General features: G+C 48.2%; 1 protein-coding gene across 1 annotated transcript in view; it reads right to left on the bottom strand.

Moving 5' to 3' along the window:
• The window catches only part of LOC308106576 (Golgi apparatus protein 1-like), a gene marked incomplete at its 5' end in the record, with an annotated part of 71,405 nt that extends 59,988 nt beyond the window's left edge, over window positions 1-11,417 (bottom strand). Inside the window, one exon of the mRNA XM_080458406.1 lies at window positions 11,100-11,417. Within this exon, the coding sequence (XP_080314532.1) occupies window positions 11,100-11,417 (318 nt within the window). The remainder of the gene's footprint in view (window positions 1-11,099) is intronic.
• Window positions 11,418-18,133: the final 6,716 nt, after the last annotated feature.

Here is an 18,133-nt window from a genome sequence, read left to right as displayed (position 1 = left end):
GGCGAGCGCGTCCAGGCCGAGCGCGTCAGGGCGAGCGCGTCCAGGGCGAGCGCGTCAGGGCGAGCGCGTCCAGGGCGAGCGCGTCCAGGCCGAGCGCGTCCAGGGCGAGCGCGTCCAGGGCGAGCGCGTCAGGGCGAGCGCGTCCAGGGCGAGCGCGTCAGGGCGAGCGCGTCCAGGCCGAGCGCGTCAGGGCGAGCGCGTCAGGGCGAGCGCGTCAGGGCGAGCGCGTGCAGGCCGAGCGCGTCAGGGCGAGCGCGTCCAGGCCGAGCGCGTCAGGGCGAGCGCGTCAGGGCGAGCGCGTCAGGGCGAGCGCGTCAGGGCGAGCGCGTCCAGGCCGAGCGCGTCAGGGCGAGCGCGTCCAGGGCGAGCGCGTCCAGGCCGAGCGCGTCAGGGCGAGCGCGTCCAGGGCGAGCGCGTCCAGGCCGAGCGCGTCAGGGCGAGCGCGTCCAGGCCGAGCGCGTCAGGGCGAGCGCGTCCAGGGCGAGCGCGTCCAGGCCGAGCGCGTCCAGGCCGAGCGCGTCCAGGGCGAGCGCGTCCAGGGCGAGCGCGTCAGGGCTAGCGCGTCCAGGGCGAGCGCGTCAAGGGCGAGCGCGTCAAGGGCGAGCGCGTCCAGGGCGAGCGCGTCCAGGGCGAGCGCATCAAGGGCGAGCGCGTCAGGGCGAGCGCGTCAGGGCGAGCGCGTCAGGGCGAGCGCGTCAGGGCGAGCGCATCAAGGCAAAGCAGCTTCCCATCAGGCATCGCCTCGGAGCTGCGCTCACATCTCGCTCAGCTGTCAAACCGCCACCAACCCTTTCTCAAAACACTGTATGGAAATGGCATGCTGCTCAGCGTGTGTGTGTGTGTGTGTGTGTGTGTGTGTGTGTGTGTGTGTGTGTGTGTGTGTGTGTGTGTGTGTGTGTGTGTGTGTGTGTGTGTGTGTGTGTGTGTGTGTGTGTGTGCGTGTCAGAGAGGAGGCAGATTTATAAGAACCATTTATCTCTTCAGGAGGCCACAGCTGTTATTGAGTCGAGGCGATGTAATTATCTCAGTAAAGAGGGCATCGCTCAGGGCCAGAGGAGGGTGTGTGTGTGTGTGTGTGTGTGTGTGTGTGTGTGTGTGTGTGTGTGTGGTCAGCATGATGCCATACAGTCAACATAATGGGTGTAGAAACAACAACAACAACACAGAGAAGCTGTGCTTCCTCCTTCAGCCCGGAGCTTCTCCATTCCCATTGATTCATGAAGTTCTAAGGTTATTTTAGATGAGAATTTATTCACACTTTTCCTCCAAACTCATCCATTTTCTCCAGCTACTTAAACATTCAACCTGTTTCAACACAACATTATCATTATATAACCTATCGGATGTGTGGTTCTATTGTCCAAACTGAAGAACAAGGACAGAACCAGAGAAGAACCCACATGTCAGGAGGCCAGCTCAGTATTGACCGATAAAAACTTTGACTCGTCTTATCAATATTGTCTTCATGAAGTCGGAGACGGCAATGAAAAATATACTTGTGAGGAGGGTTAAATAGTTAATATGTCCACAGATACAAATAAACCAAGTGATTACGTAAGAGAACAGAATAACAGAAAACCAATATTTGTGATGTTGGAGTGAGAAAACAAATATTTTAACCTTCAACTCAGGAGAAAGTCAGTAAACAGCTTTTGATGAGACTGTGTGTGACGTCAGTACGACGGAGAAGGAAGGACAGTCGACATGATAGAGCAACCAATAAAAACTCCAGAGAGGAACAGTGACTGAAACGCTGTCAAGTTCTCCATTGTTTATTAATAATTCTGACTTTGAGGGGCGGGTTTGACAGATAAGATGAATTCATGAAGCAGTGCAACACCAGACTATGTAATAATCAAATGGTGAAACAATCATCTGGTTGTTTTGTTTAAATATCAAATAAATTGGTATTTGAATGAATTAACGACACATATAATTCTTTACTTAATGCTGTATTTATAGATTTCATTTTGGCACATTTAGTTGTCCATAGTGTGGAGCAATGAGGTTATTAAACCACAATGGTGCTTTTATTTTGAACTGAAATTCACACCATTTCTGCAGCTATGAATACGTGTGTGTAGGAGAGGGAAGAACAGCCAACTCCCACGTGACTAGACTAGACTAGACTAGACTAGACTAGACTAGACTACTTATATTAATCTCAGGGGGAAGTATAGGATAAAGTTGCTCTATATATTTTGAATCTCTCCTGAAGACGAGTGTGTTGCAGAAGAACCTGAGATTCTTCACTTGTTAGAAAAAGAGGTTGAATGAGTCTGAGTGTGACGACGGCCTGACAAACCATGACACAGCAATAATGAGGCTGGACCTTCGGTTCTGGAAACATTTAAGGTCAATAACAATAACCTTTGATTTACAATCATTTAGGAAGGGTCAGGTCATTATGGTACACCTCTTATCAAAATCCCTACGAATGAATAAACTAGTCAAATATGTTTAAAAAAAGAAGAGCACACTGTCAAAATGAGCTTTTAACTTCAAAGGTGATTTATGATTGTGAAGCTGAAACGAGATATGATTTATCCATGTAGAAAGCCCAGAGCAGCAGTGTAGAGACCGAATGGTGACAGCAGACATTGTGAGGCCGGTCACCCGGACCAACTGAACCAAAGGTCTGGGTGTTGATTAACGGTTGAAGAGTTTCCTCATCAGACAGGAAGCCAGAGCTGTCTCTCACCCAGAGCTGCCTCTCACCCAGAGCTGCCTCTCACCCAGAGCAGGAGACTCACCCAGAGCTGCCTCTCACCCAGAGCTGCCTCTCAGCCAGAGCAGAGACTCACCCAGAGCTGCCTCTCAGCCAGAGCTGCCTCTTACCCGGAGCTGCCTCTCACCCAGAGCTGCCTCTCAGCCAGAGCAGAGACTCACCCAGAGCTGCCTCTCACCCAGAGCTGCCTCTCACCCGGAGCTGCCTCTCAGCCAGAGCAGAGACTCACCCAGAGCTGCCTCTCAGCCAGAGCTGGAGAGGAGTGGAGAGGCGGGGTGGAGGCGTGGAGAGGAGTGGAGAGGAGTGGAGTGGAGAGGAGTGGAGAGGAGTGGAGTGGAGTGGAGAGGCAGGGTGGAGACGTGGAGAGGAGTGGAGAGGAGTGGAGAGGCGTGAGGAGAGGAGTGGAGAGGAGTGGAGTGGAGAGGAGAGGAGTGGAGAGGAGAGGAGAGGAGGGCGTGGAGAGGCGTGGAGAGGAGTGGAGAGGAGTGGAGTGGAGTGGAGAGGCAGGGTGGAGGCGTGGAGAGGAGTGTGAGAGGAGTGGAGAGGAGTGGAGTGGAGTGGAGAGGCAGGGTGGAGACGTGGAGAGGAGTGGAGAGGAGTGGAGAGGAGTGGAGAGGAGTGGAGTGGAGTGGAGAGGCAGGGTGGAGACGTGGAGAGGAGTGGAGAGGCGTGGAGAGGAGTGGAGAGGAGTGGAGTGGAGAGGAGAGGAGTGGAGAGGAGTGGAGAGGCGTGGAGAAGGCGTGGAGAGGAGTGGAGAGGAGTGGAGTGGAGAGGGAGAGGAGTGGAGAGGAGTGGAGAGGCGTGTGAGAGGGAGTGGAGAGGAGTGGAGTGGAGAGGAGAGGAGTGGAGAGGAGTGGAGAGGCGGGGGGTGGAGGCGTGGAGAGGAGTGGAGAGGAGTGGAGGAGGAGTGGAGTGGCGTGGAGAGGAGTGGAGGAGTGGAGAGGAGTGGAGAGGAGAGGAGAGGAGAGGAGAGGAGTGGAAGTGAGAGAGCAGTGGAGTGGAGAGGAGTGGAGAGGAGTGGAGAAGGGGTGGAGAGGAGTGGAGAGGAGTGGAGTGGAGTGGAGAGGAGTGGAGTGGAGTGGAGAGGAGTGGAGAGGCGTGGAGAGGCGTGGAGAGGCATGGGGAGGAGTGGAGAGGAGTGGAGAGGTAGTGGAGAGGAGTGGAGTGGAGTGGAGAGGAGTGGAGATGAGTGGAGGAGGCGTGGAGAGGAGTGGAGAGCATGGGGAGGAGTGGAGAGGAGTGGAGAGGCGTGGAGAGGAGTGGAGAGGAGAGGAGTGGAGTGGAGTGGAGAGGAGAGGAGTGGAGTGGAGAGGAGAGGAGAGTGGAGAGGAGTGGAGAGGAAGTGGAGTGGAGAGGAGTGGAGCCAAGGCGGGGTTGGAGGCGTTGAGAGGCGGGGTGGAGGAGTGGAGAGGAGTGGAGAGGAGTGGAGAGGAGAGGCGTGGAGAGGAGTGGAGAGGAGAGGAGAGGAGAGGAGAGGAGAGGAGAGGAGAGGAGAGGAGAGGAGAGGAGAGGAGTGGAGAGGCGGGGTGGAGGCGTGGAGAGGATTATTAGATTAACCACCCTGAGCAGCTCTATCTAGACAGTAACATGATTTTCTAGATTAACCAGCCTGAGCTGCTCTATCTAGACAGTAACATGATTTTCTAGATTAACCAGCCTGAGCAGCTCTATCTAGACAGTAACATGATTTTCTAGATTAACCAGCCTGAGCAGCTCTATCTAGACAGTAACATGATTTTCTAGATTAACCAGCCTGAGCAGCTCTATCTAGACAGTAACATGATTTTCTAGATTAACCAGCCTGAGCAGCTCTATCTAGACAGTAACATGATTTCTTAGATTAACCAGCCTGAGCAGCTCTATCTAGACAGTAACATGATTTCTTAGATTAACCAGCCTGAGCAGCTCTATCTAGACAGTAACATGATTTTCTAGATTAACCAGCCTGAGCAGCTCTATCTAGACAGATAACATGATTTTCTAGATTAACCAGCCTGAGCAGCTCTATCTAGACAGTAAGATGATTTTCTAGATTAACCAGCCTGAGCAGCTCTATCTAGACAGTAAGATGATTTTCTAGATTAACCAGCCTGAGCAGCTCTATCTAGACAGTAACATGATTTATATAGATTAACCAGCCTGAGCAGGCTCTATCTAGACAGTAACATGATTTTCTAGATTAACCAGCCTGAGCAGCTCTATCTAGACAGTAACATGATTTTCTAGATTAACCAGCCTGAGCAGCTCTATCTAGACAGTAACATGATTTTCTAGATTAACCAGCCTGAGCTGCTCTATCTAGACAGTAAGATGATTTTCTAGATTAACCAGCCTGAGCAGCTCTATCTAGACAGTAAGATGATTTCTTAGATTAACCAGCCTGAGCAGCTCTATCTAGACAGTAAGATGATTTCTTAGATTAAACCAGCCTGAGCAGCTCTATCTAGACAGTAACATGATTTCTTAGATTAACCAGCCTGAGCAGCTCTATCTAGACAGTAACATGATTTTTCTAGATTAACCAGCCTGAGCAGCTCTATCTAGACAGTAACATGATTTTCTAGATTAACCAGCCTGAGCAGCTCTATCTAGACAGTAAGATGATTTTCTAGATTAACCAGCCTGAGCAGCTCTATCTAGACAGTAAGATGATTTTCTAGATTAACCAGCCTGAGCAGCTCTATCTAGACAGTAACATGATTTTATAGATTAACCAGCCTGAGCAGGCTCTATCTAGACAGTAACATGATTTTCTAGATTAACCAGCCTGAGCAGCTCTATCTAGACAGTAACATGATTTTCTAGATAACACAGCCTGAGCAGCTCTATCTAGACAGTAACATGATTTTCTAGATTAACCAGCCTGAGCTGCTCTATCTAGACAGTAAGATGATTTTCTAGATTAACCAGCCTGAGCAGCTCTATCTAGACAGTAAGATGATTTCTTAGATTAACCAGCCTGAGCAGCTCTATCTAGACAGTAAGATGATTTCTTAGATTAACCAGCCTGAGCTGCTCTATCTAGACAGTAAGATGAAGCAGGAACATGAATTAACAAAGAAGCAACAACAAAAGAGGAACATGATTTTAAAGTTTGAGCAAATGATGACAGAGAACAAGCAACTTCAGAAGCACCTTTAGTGAGAGTGGAAGTGTGTGTGTGTGTGTGTGTGTGTGTGTGTGTGTGTGTGTGTGTGTGTGTGTGTGTGTGTGTGTGTGTGTGTGTGTGTGTGTGGTCTTGTCCACTGGGTGGACCTTCAGTATTCTAAGTTTCTAGCTCCTCCTCCACCTGTTCACCCTCCTCCTCCTGTTCGCCTCCTCCTGTTCTCCTCCTCCCTCCTCCTCCTGTTCTCCTCCTCCTCCTGTTCTCCCTCCTCCTCCTCTTCACCTCCTCCTCCTGTTCACCTCCTCCTCCTGTTCACCTCCTCCTCCTGTTCGCCTCCTCCTGTTCTCCTCCTCCTCCCCCTCCTGTTCTCCCCCCTCCTCCTGTTCTCCTCCTCCTCCTCCTGTTCACCCCCCTCCTCCTCCTCCTCCTCCTCCTCTCTCCTCCTCCTCCTACTGCTATCCTCCTCCTGTTCTCCTCCTCCTCCTGTTCTCCTCCTCCTCTCTCCCTGTTCTCCTTCTGTTCTCTCCTCCCTCCTGTTCTCCTCCTCCTGTTCTCCTCCTTCTCCTCCTTCCTCCTATTCTCCTCCTCCTCCTGTTCTCCTCCTTCTCTCTTCTTCCTCCTCCTCCTCCTCCTGTTCTCCTCCTCCTCCTGTTCTCCTCCTCCTCCTGTTCTCCTCCTTCTCCTCCTCTCCTCCTATTCTCCTCCTCCTCCTGTTCTCCTCCTTCTCCTCTTCCTCCTCCTCCTCCTCCTCCTGTTCTCCTCCTCCTCCTCCTCCTGTTCACCTCCTCCTCCTGGTCTGGTCGCTCCAGAAAACCTTCAGTATTCTAAGGTTCTAGCTCCTCCTTGATTTTCCTCATTTGAATATTGGATCATAGGAGCTACATTCAGAATCTGCTGTGTCTGTGTGAGCTGGACTGGCTCCGCCCACACATGCCCATCTTGGGAAGAGGAGGAAGTACTTCCTCTGGTGGTGCCATGTGCCAGAGCAGAGCTGCCTAATTGTGGGAGGAGTCAAAGGGAGGGCCTACCTTGATTGGGATTGGCTAAACCCCCGATGACACTATACAGGACTGTCTCAGAAAATTAGAATATTGTGTTAAAGTCCTTTATTTTCTGTAATGCAACTAAAAACATGAAAATGTCATACATTCTGGATTCATTACACATCAACTGAAATATTGCAAGCCTTTTGTCGTTTTAATATTGCTGATTATGGCATACAGCTTAAGAAAACTCAAATATCGTATCTCAAAGTATTAGAATATCATGAAAAAGTATACTAGCAGGCTATTTAACTAATCACTTGAATCGTCTAATTAACTCGAAACACCAGCAAGGGTTTCCCTGAGCCTTTAAAAACACTCAGCTTGGTTCAGTAAACTAAATCACAAGTATGGGGAAGACTGCTGAGCTGACTGCTGTCCAGAGGACCATCATTGACACCCTCCATCAGGAGGGTAAGACACAAAAAGAAATTTCTAAAAGAGCAGGCTGTTCACAGAGTGCAGTTTCAAAGCACATTCACAAAAAGTGTGTTGGAAGGAGGAAATGTGGCAGGAAACGCTGCACAACCAAGAGAGAGGACCGCAGCCTTAACAGCATTGTGAAGAAGAGCCGCTTCCAGAATTTGGGGGAGCTTCAAAGACAGTGGACTGAAGCTGGAGTCCAGGTATCAAAAGCCACCGTTCACAGACGTGTCCGGGAAATGGGCTACAATAGCCGTATTCCCATGGTCAAGCCACTCCTGAACTCAAGACAACGGAAGAAGCGTCTGACTTGGGCTATGGAAAAGAAGCACTGGACAGTTGCAGAGTGGTCCAGAGTCCTGTTTTCAGACGAAAGCAAGTTTTGTATTTCATTTGGAAGTCAAGGCGCTAGAGTCTGGAGGAAGGCTGGAGAGGAGCAATCCAAGTTGCTTGAAATCCAGTGTGAAGTTCCCACAGTCAGCAATGGTTTGGGGAACCATGTCAGCTGCTGGTGCTGGTCCACTGTGTTTCATCAAGTCCAGAGTCAATGCAGCTGTGTACTGTACCAAGAGATTTTAGAGCACTACATGCTTCCATCTGTTGAAAAGCTCTATGGAGATGATGATTTCATTTTCCAGCATGATCTGGCACCTGCCCACAGTGCCAAAACCACCAGTAACTGGTGTACTGACCATGGCATTACTGTCCTCGATTGGCCTGCCAACTCCCCTGACCTGAACCCCAGAGAGAATTTGTGGGGTATTGTGAAGAAGAAGCTGAAAGACACCAGACCCAAGAATGCAAATGAGCTAAAGGCCGCTATGGAAGCATCCTGGGCCTCCAGAACTCCTCAGCAATGCCACAGGCTGATTGCTTCCATGCCGCATTGATGCAGTAATCCGTGCAAAAGGGTTCCCAACCAAGTACTGAGTGCATTAATTGACATTTTCAAATGTTTGATTTTGTTTTGCTGTTATAAATCTTTTTTTTTACTTGGTCTGAGGAAATATTCTAATATTTTGAGATAGGATATTTGAGTTTTCTTAAGCTGTATGCCATAATCAGCAATATTAAAATAATAAAAGGCTTGCAATATTTCAGTTGATGTGTAATGAATCCAGAATGTATGACATTTTTGTTTTTTTAATTGCATTACAGAAAATAAAGACCTTTATCACAATATTCTAATTTTCTGAGACAGTCCTGTATAGGGTTTGATCTCTGATTGGCTGCTTGGAGCAACACACTTTTTATAACCTGGAACAAGCCAGGGACAGAGAGGACAGACTGTCTTCACTTCTGGGACGTCAGTCCAGGTATGGGGACGAGTAGTACTGCTGGAGAACCTCTAGGAAGTAGGGTTCCCCCTTGATGGGACTATGGGAGCCTCCTCAGCTCATACTCACAGAGGGACGTTGGGTTGGCAGCGTGACGCCATGGGGTTCAGCTGCAGCCACTCAGGCCTCCTCCTCAGCTCATCCTTGCAGCTCTATTGTGGCCCACAGTTTCATTCTGCTTTCAGAGTGACTGGGCTGCTCTGTGCTCCGAACACAAACTCTACTAGTGGGATTAAATAGTGTGGGGGTGAGAGCACCAGAAGGGAAGCAGTGGCCAGAGATTCAGGATGGTGGCGGCGGTAATGTGGTGGCTCTTCTGGATTTCTGCCTCCATCCTCATCCTCACATGCAGTCACAGACCCTGGGTTATGATGAAGCCACACACACAAGCAGCTATAATGGAGCCACTGCTCCTGAGTGACAGGAGCGGTGCGGTGGTTTGGACTGCAGATTAGGATTTCCCCGGGTCAGTTGGTCTCCTGGTTCATCTGGGAGCGCCAGAGAAAGACGATGCTGGAGACTGTCCAGGACTCAGCAGGAAGGAGGATGGGTGGAGGAAGAAAAACCAACCCTTTCTAAAAAGAAGAACTTCAACAAGACCCAAACACCATCAGTGGATCAATCCAACCAATCACACGGCTCCATCTTCACTATCACACAATCATTCCAGACCACCCCCAGCCTCTGTTCATGCAGTGTTCCTGGTTCTGCAGGCGGCATGAAGACACCAGTCAAACATTCACAGCAGATCCACTGTGAAACAACCAGGATGTAAAGAGCAGCTGAGGGAGTCGGAGGAGTTCCGTCTGATAACACCGTCACCAGCAGGCTCTTCTTCTCTCCTCCATCACATTCACACCAACAGGCTCTTCTTCTCTCCTCCATCACATTCACACCAACAGGCTCTTCTTCTCTCCTCCATCACATTCACACCAACAGGCTCTTCTTCTCTCCTCCATCACATTCACACCAGCAGGCTCTTCTTCTCTCCTCCATCACATTCACACCAGCAGGCTCTTCTTCTCTCCTCCATCACATTCACACCAGCAGGCTCTTCTTCTCTCCTCCATCACATTCACACCAACAGGCTCTTCTTCTCTCCTCCATCACATTCACACCAGCAGGCTCTTCTTCTCTCCTCCATCACATTCACACCAACAGGCTCTTCTTCTCTCCTCCATCACATTCACACCAACAGGCTCTTCTTCTCTCCTCCATCACATTCACACCAACAGGCTCTTCTTCTCTCCTCCATCACATTCACACCAGCAGGCTCTTCTTCTCTCCTCCATCACATTCACACCAGCAGGCTCTTCTTCTCAGGGTCTCCAGTCCAGGGCAGTTACAGACTGCTGGCTTCACTAAAGCCCTACGAAGGGCACAGACACAGGTTTACATTGAGCGACAGTTTCTGCTCTAGAACAACAAGGTACTTGAATATATGTATAATATGTATGTAACGTATGTTTCTGCTTTCATGTTAACAATAAAACAAAGAGAGAAGAATCCCCTTTCAGGCCCACAAAGATCCTCATGAGGCAAAATCCATAAAAGATCTGCAGAGATTATTTCACTTTTAGCAGTAATCCAACATGGTCCACTGGTTCTACTGGTCTCCCGGGTCTGGGTCTGAGGTCTGCATCTAAAACATTAAAGTACCTGCTCTGGAGCCCAGACACAAATGATAAGGACAAAGAAAATAATAACTTTTATAAAGAAATTCATTAAACAGCAGAGTGGAAGAATTATTACAAGTTTGATTTGTAGTATTTAATTAGAAAACAACGTATTAAAACTTCTGCTGTTTCTCAGATAAAGTTTCCTTTATCAATAAAAATAAAATTATACTTGTAAATGACAATAAACGGTAATAAAAGAAGTCTAAAATCAAAATTAAAGTGTAATTCAGCAATAAAGTTGTTATTGAATACAGAAAACAATCAGACACATATTGCTGTGGAAGAGATTCTGATCACGGCTATAATATAGATTGTGACAGATTAAGATTAAATCTCTTTCATATCTGAATCATTCACTGAAATGTGTGTGAACAGGATTCAAACGGGCTTTAATACGGATTAAAAATAAAGGAGGTGAAATGATTCCTCTGGTGTGTCAGTCTGTCTATTTTAACTTCTGGGGGGGGGGGGGGGGTGAGAAGGAGGTGAAATGAGGAGGAGGTGAAATGAGGAGGAGGTAAAATGAGGAGGAGGTGAAGTGAGAAGGAGGTGAAATGAGGAGGAGGTGAAGTGAGAAGGAGGTGAAATGAGGAGGTGAAATGAGGAGGAGGTGAAATCAGGAGGAGGTGAAGTGAGGAGGAGGTGAAGTGAGGAGGAGGTGAAGTGAGGAGGAGCTCTCCAGCTGCAGAGGCGGGATGCTGGGGACTCTTAAGCGGGTGCAGATGTTGCCCTCCGGGGCGACACACCCAGCAGCTGTCAGCCGTCCCCCGGGCGGCCGCTTACCTCTCTGCGGTCCTGCAGGCACTCCAGCACGGCCAGGTTGTTGGTCCAGGTGTGCTTGGGGCAGAAGCGGCTCAGGTCCTCCCGGCAGGCCTCCTCCTCCGACAGCTTCCAGCCGCTCGCCCTTCGAGGCTGCGAGGCCCCAGCGGCGGCCGCGGCAGGTGCATCTCTGGCCGGCGGGTCGGCGGGCCGGAGGATGGGCGCGTTGGGCGGCTCTGCCGGGCCGCTGGCGGGCTTCAGGCCGAGGACGGAGCCGAAACCGCAGAAACACACGGAGGATAAAAGCAGCAGCTGCAGCTGAGAGCGACTGTACGCCGCCATCTTCATCCCCACTGTCAAGCTCGTCCCGAGGCTGCAGCACATCCGGTATGCTCTTTCATAACAAGAGCATGGTTCAAGGACATTACTAAGAACTTCCGGTCACTTTTTTTTCTTAGAAAAATAAGAGCGCTATTCTGAAATTCACACTTTGAAACATCCATCCATCCATCCATCCATCCATCCATCCATCCATCCATCCATCCATCCATTGTCTCCCTCTTATCCGTTACTGGGTGGTGGTGGGGGTGACAGTCTGAGCACCGTCACCCAGATCACATTGCACCATTAAGAACCTTCCTGCGGGTGGAGAGCCCACAGGAAGGTGGAGAGCCCACAGGAAGGTGGAGAGCCCACAGGAAGGTGGCGCCCGGCGTGGGACATGAACCCTCTACCTTGAGATCGAGAGTCTCATGCTCCACCTACTGAGCTGGCCGGGTCGATAATTCACCTACCTGAAGAAGGTAGGTGAAGGATGACAGCTAATTAATTTAAAAAAACTGTTTTGATTACATTTTCATTTAAACAACAAACACAGCAGCAATAGATCAGCTGACATACAACAAAATATGTCTTCATTTAGGTTCAAATCTATGTCCATTCTTGATAATAGTATATAAAGGGCCTTTCACGATTGGATAATCTGGGATTCGGTTCAGCAGAATTTTCACGACTTCATTTGGTTCGGTGTTGTTCACATTGAGGTTAGGGACCGGATCAAACCGCCTGGAACACCAGCTGCTGTTAGGGGGCGCCGTCACCTGAAACAAACACTGACCAGAGAGGAACGCAAGAAGAAACATGGCTCATTGATTGGTCGGGACTGAAAGAGGAAGTCCCGCCCCTCTAGCGCAGGGTGGCTAGGCTAATTAGCTCATGGCTAATGGGTAGCCACAAACAACCACAGTATCTAGTCTTCAGACCAGATATCAATAAGAGTCTTCCTCTCTGCTTCCTCCTCTCTACTTCCTCCTCTCTACTTCCTCCTCTCTACTCCCTGCTCTCTACATCTTCCTCTACCTTTTCCTCTATTTCCTCCTCCCTATTTCCTCCTCCCTACTTCCTCCTCGACTTCCTCCTCTCGACGTCTTCCTCTAATCCTTCCTCTATACTTCCTCCTCTCTACTTCCTCCTCTCTACTCCCTGCTCTCTACATCTTCCTCTACCTTTTCCTCTATTTCCTCCTCCCTATTTCCTCCTCCCTACTTCCTCCTCGACTTCCTCCTCTCGACGTCTTCCTCTAATCCTTCCTCTATACTTCCTCCTCTCTACTTCTTCCTCTACTTCTTCCTCTCTACTTCCTCCTCACTACTTCTTCCTCTACTTCTTCATCTACTTCCTCCTCTAATCCTTCCTCTATACTTCCTCCTCTATACTTCTTCCTCTACTTGTTACTCTCTACTTCCTCCTCTCTACTTCCTCCTCACTACTTCTTCCTCAACTTCCTCCTTTCTACTTCCTCCTCGACTTCCTCCTCTCTACTTCCTCCTCACTACTTCTTCCTCTACTTCCTCCTTTCTACTTCCTCCTCGACTTCCTCCTCTCTACTTCTTCCTCTCTACGTCTTCCTCTAATCCTTCCTCTATACTTCCTCCTCTCTACTTCCTCTCTATGTCTTCCTCTAATTCTTCCTCTATACTTCCTCCTCTCGACTTCTTCCTTTCTATGTCTTCCTCTACTTCTTCCTCTCTACTTCCTCCTCTCTACTTCCTCCTCACGACTTCTTCCTCTACTTCCTCCTCTAATTCTTCCTTTCTACGTCTTCCTCTACTTCTTCCTCTCTACTTTTGCCTCTACGTCATCCTCTCTACTTCTTCCTCTCTACTTCCTCCTCTCTACTTCCTCCTCACGACTTCTTCCTCTACTTCCTCCTCTAATTCTTCCTTTCTATGTCTTCCTCTACTTCTTCCTCTCTACTTCTTCCTCTACGTCTTCCTCTCTACTTCTTCCTTTATTTCTTCTCTCTACTTCCTCCTCTCTACTTCTTCCACTATTTCGTCCTCTCTACTTCTTCCTCTACTTCTTCCTCTCTACTTTTTCCTCGACTTCCTCCTCTCTACTTCTTCCTCTACTTCTTCCTCTAATTCTTCCTTTCTACGTCTTCCTCTCTACTCCATCCTCTCTACTTCTTCCTCTATTTCCTCCTCTCTACTTCTTCCTCTACTTCATCCTCTCTACTTCTTCTTATATACTTCTACCTCTACTTCTTCCTCTCTACTTCCTCCTCTCTACTCCCTCCTCTCTACTCCTTCCTCTACTTCCTCCTCTAATTCTTCCTTTCTATGTCTTCCTCTACTTCTTCCTCTCTACTTCTTCCTCTACGTCTTCCTCTCTACTTCATCCTCTCTACTCCCTCCTCTCTACTTCTTCCTCTACTTCCTCCTCTCTACTTCCTGATGACTACTTCATCCTCTATTTCCTCCTCTCTACTTCTTCCTCTATTTCCTCCTCTCTACTTCTTCCTCTACTTCATCCTCTCTACTTCATCCTCTCTACTCCCTCCTCTCTACTTCTTCCTCTATTTCCTCCTCTCTACTCCCTCCTCTCTACTTCTTCCTCTACTTCATCCTCTCTACTTCTTCCTCTCCAATTCTTCCTCTACTTCCTCCTCTCTACTTCTTCCTCTATTTCCTCCTCTCTACTTCTTCCTCTACTTCCTCCTCTCTACTCCCTCCTCTCTACTTCTTCCTCTACTTCATCCTCTCTACTTCTTCCTCTCCAATTCTTCCGCTACTTCCTCCTCTCTACTTCCTGATGACTACTTCATCCTCTATTTCCTCCTCTCTACTTCTTCCTCTATTTCCTCCTCTCTACTTCATCCTCTCTACTTCATCCTCTCTACTCCCTCCTCTCTACTTCTTCCTCTACTTCCTCCTCTCTACTTCCTGATGACTACTTCATCCTCTATTTCCTCCTCTGTACTTCTTCCTCTATTTCCTCCTCTCTACTTCTTCCTCTACTTCATCCTCTCTACTTCATCCTCTCTACTCCCTCCTCTCTACTTCTTCCTCTACTTCCTCCTCTCTACTTCTTCCTCTACTTCCTCCTCTCTACTCCCTCCTCTCTACTTCTTCCTCTACTTCATCCTCTCTACTTCTTGCTCTCCAATTCTTCCTCTACTTCCTCCTCTCTACTTCCTGATGACTACTTCTTCCTCTACTTCCTCCTCTCTACTTCCTGATGACTACTTCTTCCTCTACTTCCTCCTCTCTACTTCCTGATGACTACTTCTTCCTCTACTTCCTCCTCTCTACTTCCTGATGATTACTTCTTCCTCTACTACTACTCCACGTCTGGCCTCAACATATTTTTCAACTTTTTCTTTCTGTGTCTGCTTCTTTTGATTCACCATTTGGTTTGTTTGTTTACTTCCCAGAATGCATTGCTCTCTACGACACGCCCTCTAACCCCGCCCACTAGAAAGATTGTTAGTAAATGAAACGAGACCGAAGTTGGTGGGATGGTTCAGGTCGCCCAAACCAAACGGTTTGTTCCTGAAGAGACTCTGGTCCAGATCAAACAGGATGTGAACAGACCCTGAAGAGACTCAGGTCCAGATCAAACAGGAAGTGAACAGACCCTGAAGAGACTCAGGTCCAGATCAAACAGGAAGTGAACAGACCCTGAAGAGACTCAGGTCCAGATCAAACAGGATGTGAACAGACCCTGAAGAGACTCTGGTCCAGATCAAACAGGATGTGAACAGACCCTGAAGAGACTCAGGTCCAGATCAAACAGGATGTGAACAGACCCTGAAGAGACTCAGGTCCAGATCAAACAGGATGTGAACAGACCCTGAAGAGACTCTGGTCCAGATCAAACAGGAAGTGAACAGACCCTGAAGAGACTCAGGTCCAGATCAAACAGGATGTGAACAGACCCTGAAGAGACTCAGGTCCAGATCAAACAGGATGTGAACAGACCCTGAAGAGACTCAGGTCCAGATCAAACAGGAAGTGAACAGACCCTGAAGAGACTCAGGTCCAGATCAAACAGGATGTGAACAGACCCTGAAGAGACTCAGGTCCAGATCAAACAGGATGTGAACAGACCTTGGTAGAATTGGGAACTTAGGTCGTGTGTGTGTGTGTGTGTGTGTGTGTGTGTGTGTGTGTGTGTGTGTGTGTGTGTGTGTGTGTGTGTGTGTGTGTGTGTGTGTGTGTGTGTGTGTGTGTGTGTGTGTGTGTGTGTGTGTGTGTGTGTGTGTGTGTCAGCCCTGTGATTGATCGGTCCCTGTCATAACCTGCCTTTCTTCCAGAGTAAGCTGAGGTGAGCCCAGCTTGGATGAAGCAGACAGGAAGTGTAGATATTTTGGGGAGGGTCAGGTGAGGTCAGGTGAGGTCAGGTGAGGTCAGGTGAGGGGGCACACACAGCCACACCCCTCTGCTTCACTGGCTGAGACAGCTGGATGATCAAGTGTTGACCCCTCTGACCGAGTGTTTCTCCATCCAGCTGAACTACCGACCGACGCAGCAAAAACTAAACTAATCCTGGATTCTCCCCCGGTGCACAGCTTGTTGTTGAATTCTTCTTCGGCATTCCGATCCCTGAAACATGAGTGAGAAAACTTGAGTTGACCCTTCAATTGAAGCTCCTGGTTGAATTCGTCAATCTTCAATGTGTGGTTGAAACGTCCCGGTAGAACCAGACTGATTGTAAAGAAACGTCTTTCACAAACAGCGCAGGTTACAAATGTATATTCAAAGTTGAAATATTCAAAATGAACAAAAATACTACTTCCTTTGACATTGAGGCAGTCTTTAAACATGTAATCGTCATATAACCGTAAAAATGGATATTTGATAAGGTGGTGTTGGTTCAAAACAAAAGTCAGAGAAACAGGAGGAATCTTACAGAATCCCTGAACGGCCGTCCAGAAAAAAGAATAATAACACGAGGGAATGAGATGATAAGTCGTTACCTCACGTTAATAACACGAGGGAATGAGATGATAAGTCGTTACCTCACGTTAATAACACGAGGGAATGAGATGATAAGTCGTTACCTCACGTTAATAACACGAGGGAATGAGATGATAAGTCGTTACCTCACGTTAATAACACGAGGGAATGAGATGATAAGTCGTTACCTCACGTTAATAACACGAGGGAATGAGATGATAAGTCGTTACCTCACGTTAATAACACGAGGGAATGAGATGATAAGTCGTTACCTCACGTTAATAACACGAGGGAATGAGATGATAAGTCGTTACCTCACGTTAATAACACGAGGGGACAGATCATTTATCTTTACCTTTACCTTTTCAAATCATTCAGTGGGTTTTAACATCTTGTATTTCTTCATGAATGTTTCTGAAAATGTCTTGTTTGGACAGATTTTGACCAAAATACAAGAAATGACTGAGCCAGTTTTGCTGACACAACATTTTCAGAGGCATTGAGCTCTGGCTTATTAAACTGTTACTGACGATTCAAGCACAAGTGTGAGGATGAGTCTGGATTATGGGGGATTATTGTGGGGATGATGGGGAGGGTCTCAGCACTGAGCATTCCTGTGCTGGAGTGTCTCCCTGGGAGTCGGGCAGCTGAAGATGATGGAGGGAAGTAGAATGAACCATAAATACTCCCGGTTTAGCGCCGACAGCAGCCGGGAGGCTTTATTTGGTTCCTCCTGCTCCAGTGCATCCAGACCCAGACTTCATCTTCTGGATTCATGTTCACACCTTTCTTTTAAGAAGTAATCCTTGGGAAAAATGTAAACGTTTTTCCCGCTAAATATTCTAATTAAAATGTAGAAAGCTTGAACGCTATATTGTCATGATAAACGCATTAGTTAACCCCGAGCCTCATGAGAGGATGAGGTTTTTAGTGCTGATGCCTGAGTTTGATGTGAAGCTACAAGAATACAAATATTAGTAAGCAAGACTAGAAACACCAATTCCAAGTACAACAAGAGTTACTGTACCATTTAACAGTGACTTTAGAAACGAAGTACAACCACTTAAAAAAGAGAAATAGAATTGCCAAGTAACAATAATTTATTACTGATTTTCATTAACTTTCAATTTCCAAAACATCTGGACACAAGAGGTTTAAAGAAACAGAATGACATCAATCATGTGCTTTCAAGACCTTTCATGGTTTTATTATTCAAAGACATTTGGTTTCCTCCTGCAGTGTTCCCTCGCTGCATCGTGCTCAGCGTTAGTCTGCATTAACAAGACAGCACAGCAATCTTTGGATTTCACTTTAACAGACTCTGGAGGACTGTGAAGCTCTGACTTTATCAAACAGCTGAGTCGTTTTGAGTCCTGGTCTAAACCAGTCCTCCTACTTCAAAATGACCCAGACCCCAAAAAGCATCAGACTGATCCCCGGTGGAGTCACAGGCCCCAAAGTACTGAGGAGCTTCCTGAAGAAAATTCCTGGACCATTTGTTTGAGGCTCAGCTGCTGCTGCCCCTCAACCCTCACACCACAACCCCCCACCCCACCTGAACCCCCCTAGACCCACCCCCACCGCCACCCCACCCTAACCCCCCCAGACCCCCCCACCGCCACCCCACCCTAACCACCTGGCTGCAGCCTCCGAGGACAACTGCTGGTGGTCCAACACACACACACACACACACACACCCCCACACACACACACACACACACACACACACACACACACACACACACACACACACACACACACACACACACACACACACCCGCCCTATAAAGGCGGTATGTCCACTGCTGTGGTGGGGGA

This window comes from Lipophrys pholis (assembly GCF_963383615.2).
Source record: "Lipophrys pholis genome assembly, chromosome: 2".
In the NCBI taxonomy this organism is placed as follows: domain Eukaryota; kingdom Metazoa; phylum Chordata; class Actinopteri; order Blenniiformes; family Blenniidae; genus Lipophrys; species Lipophrys pholis.
This window is presented reverse-complemented; position numbering and strand designations above follow the sequence as displayed.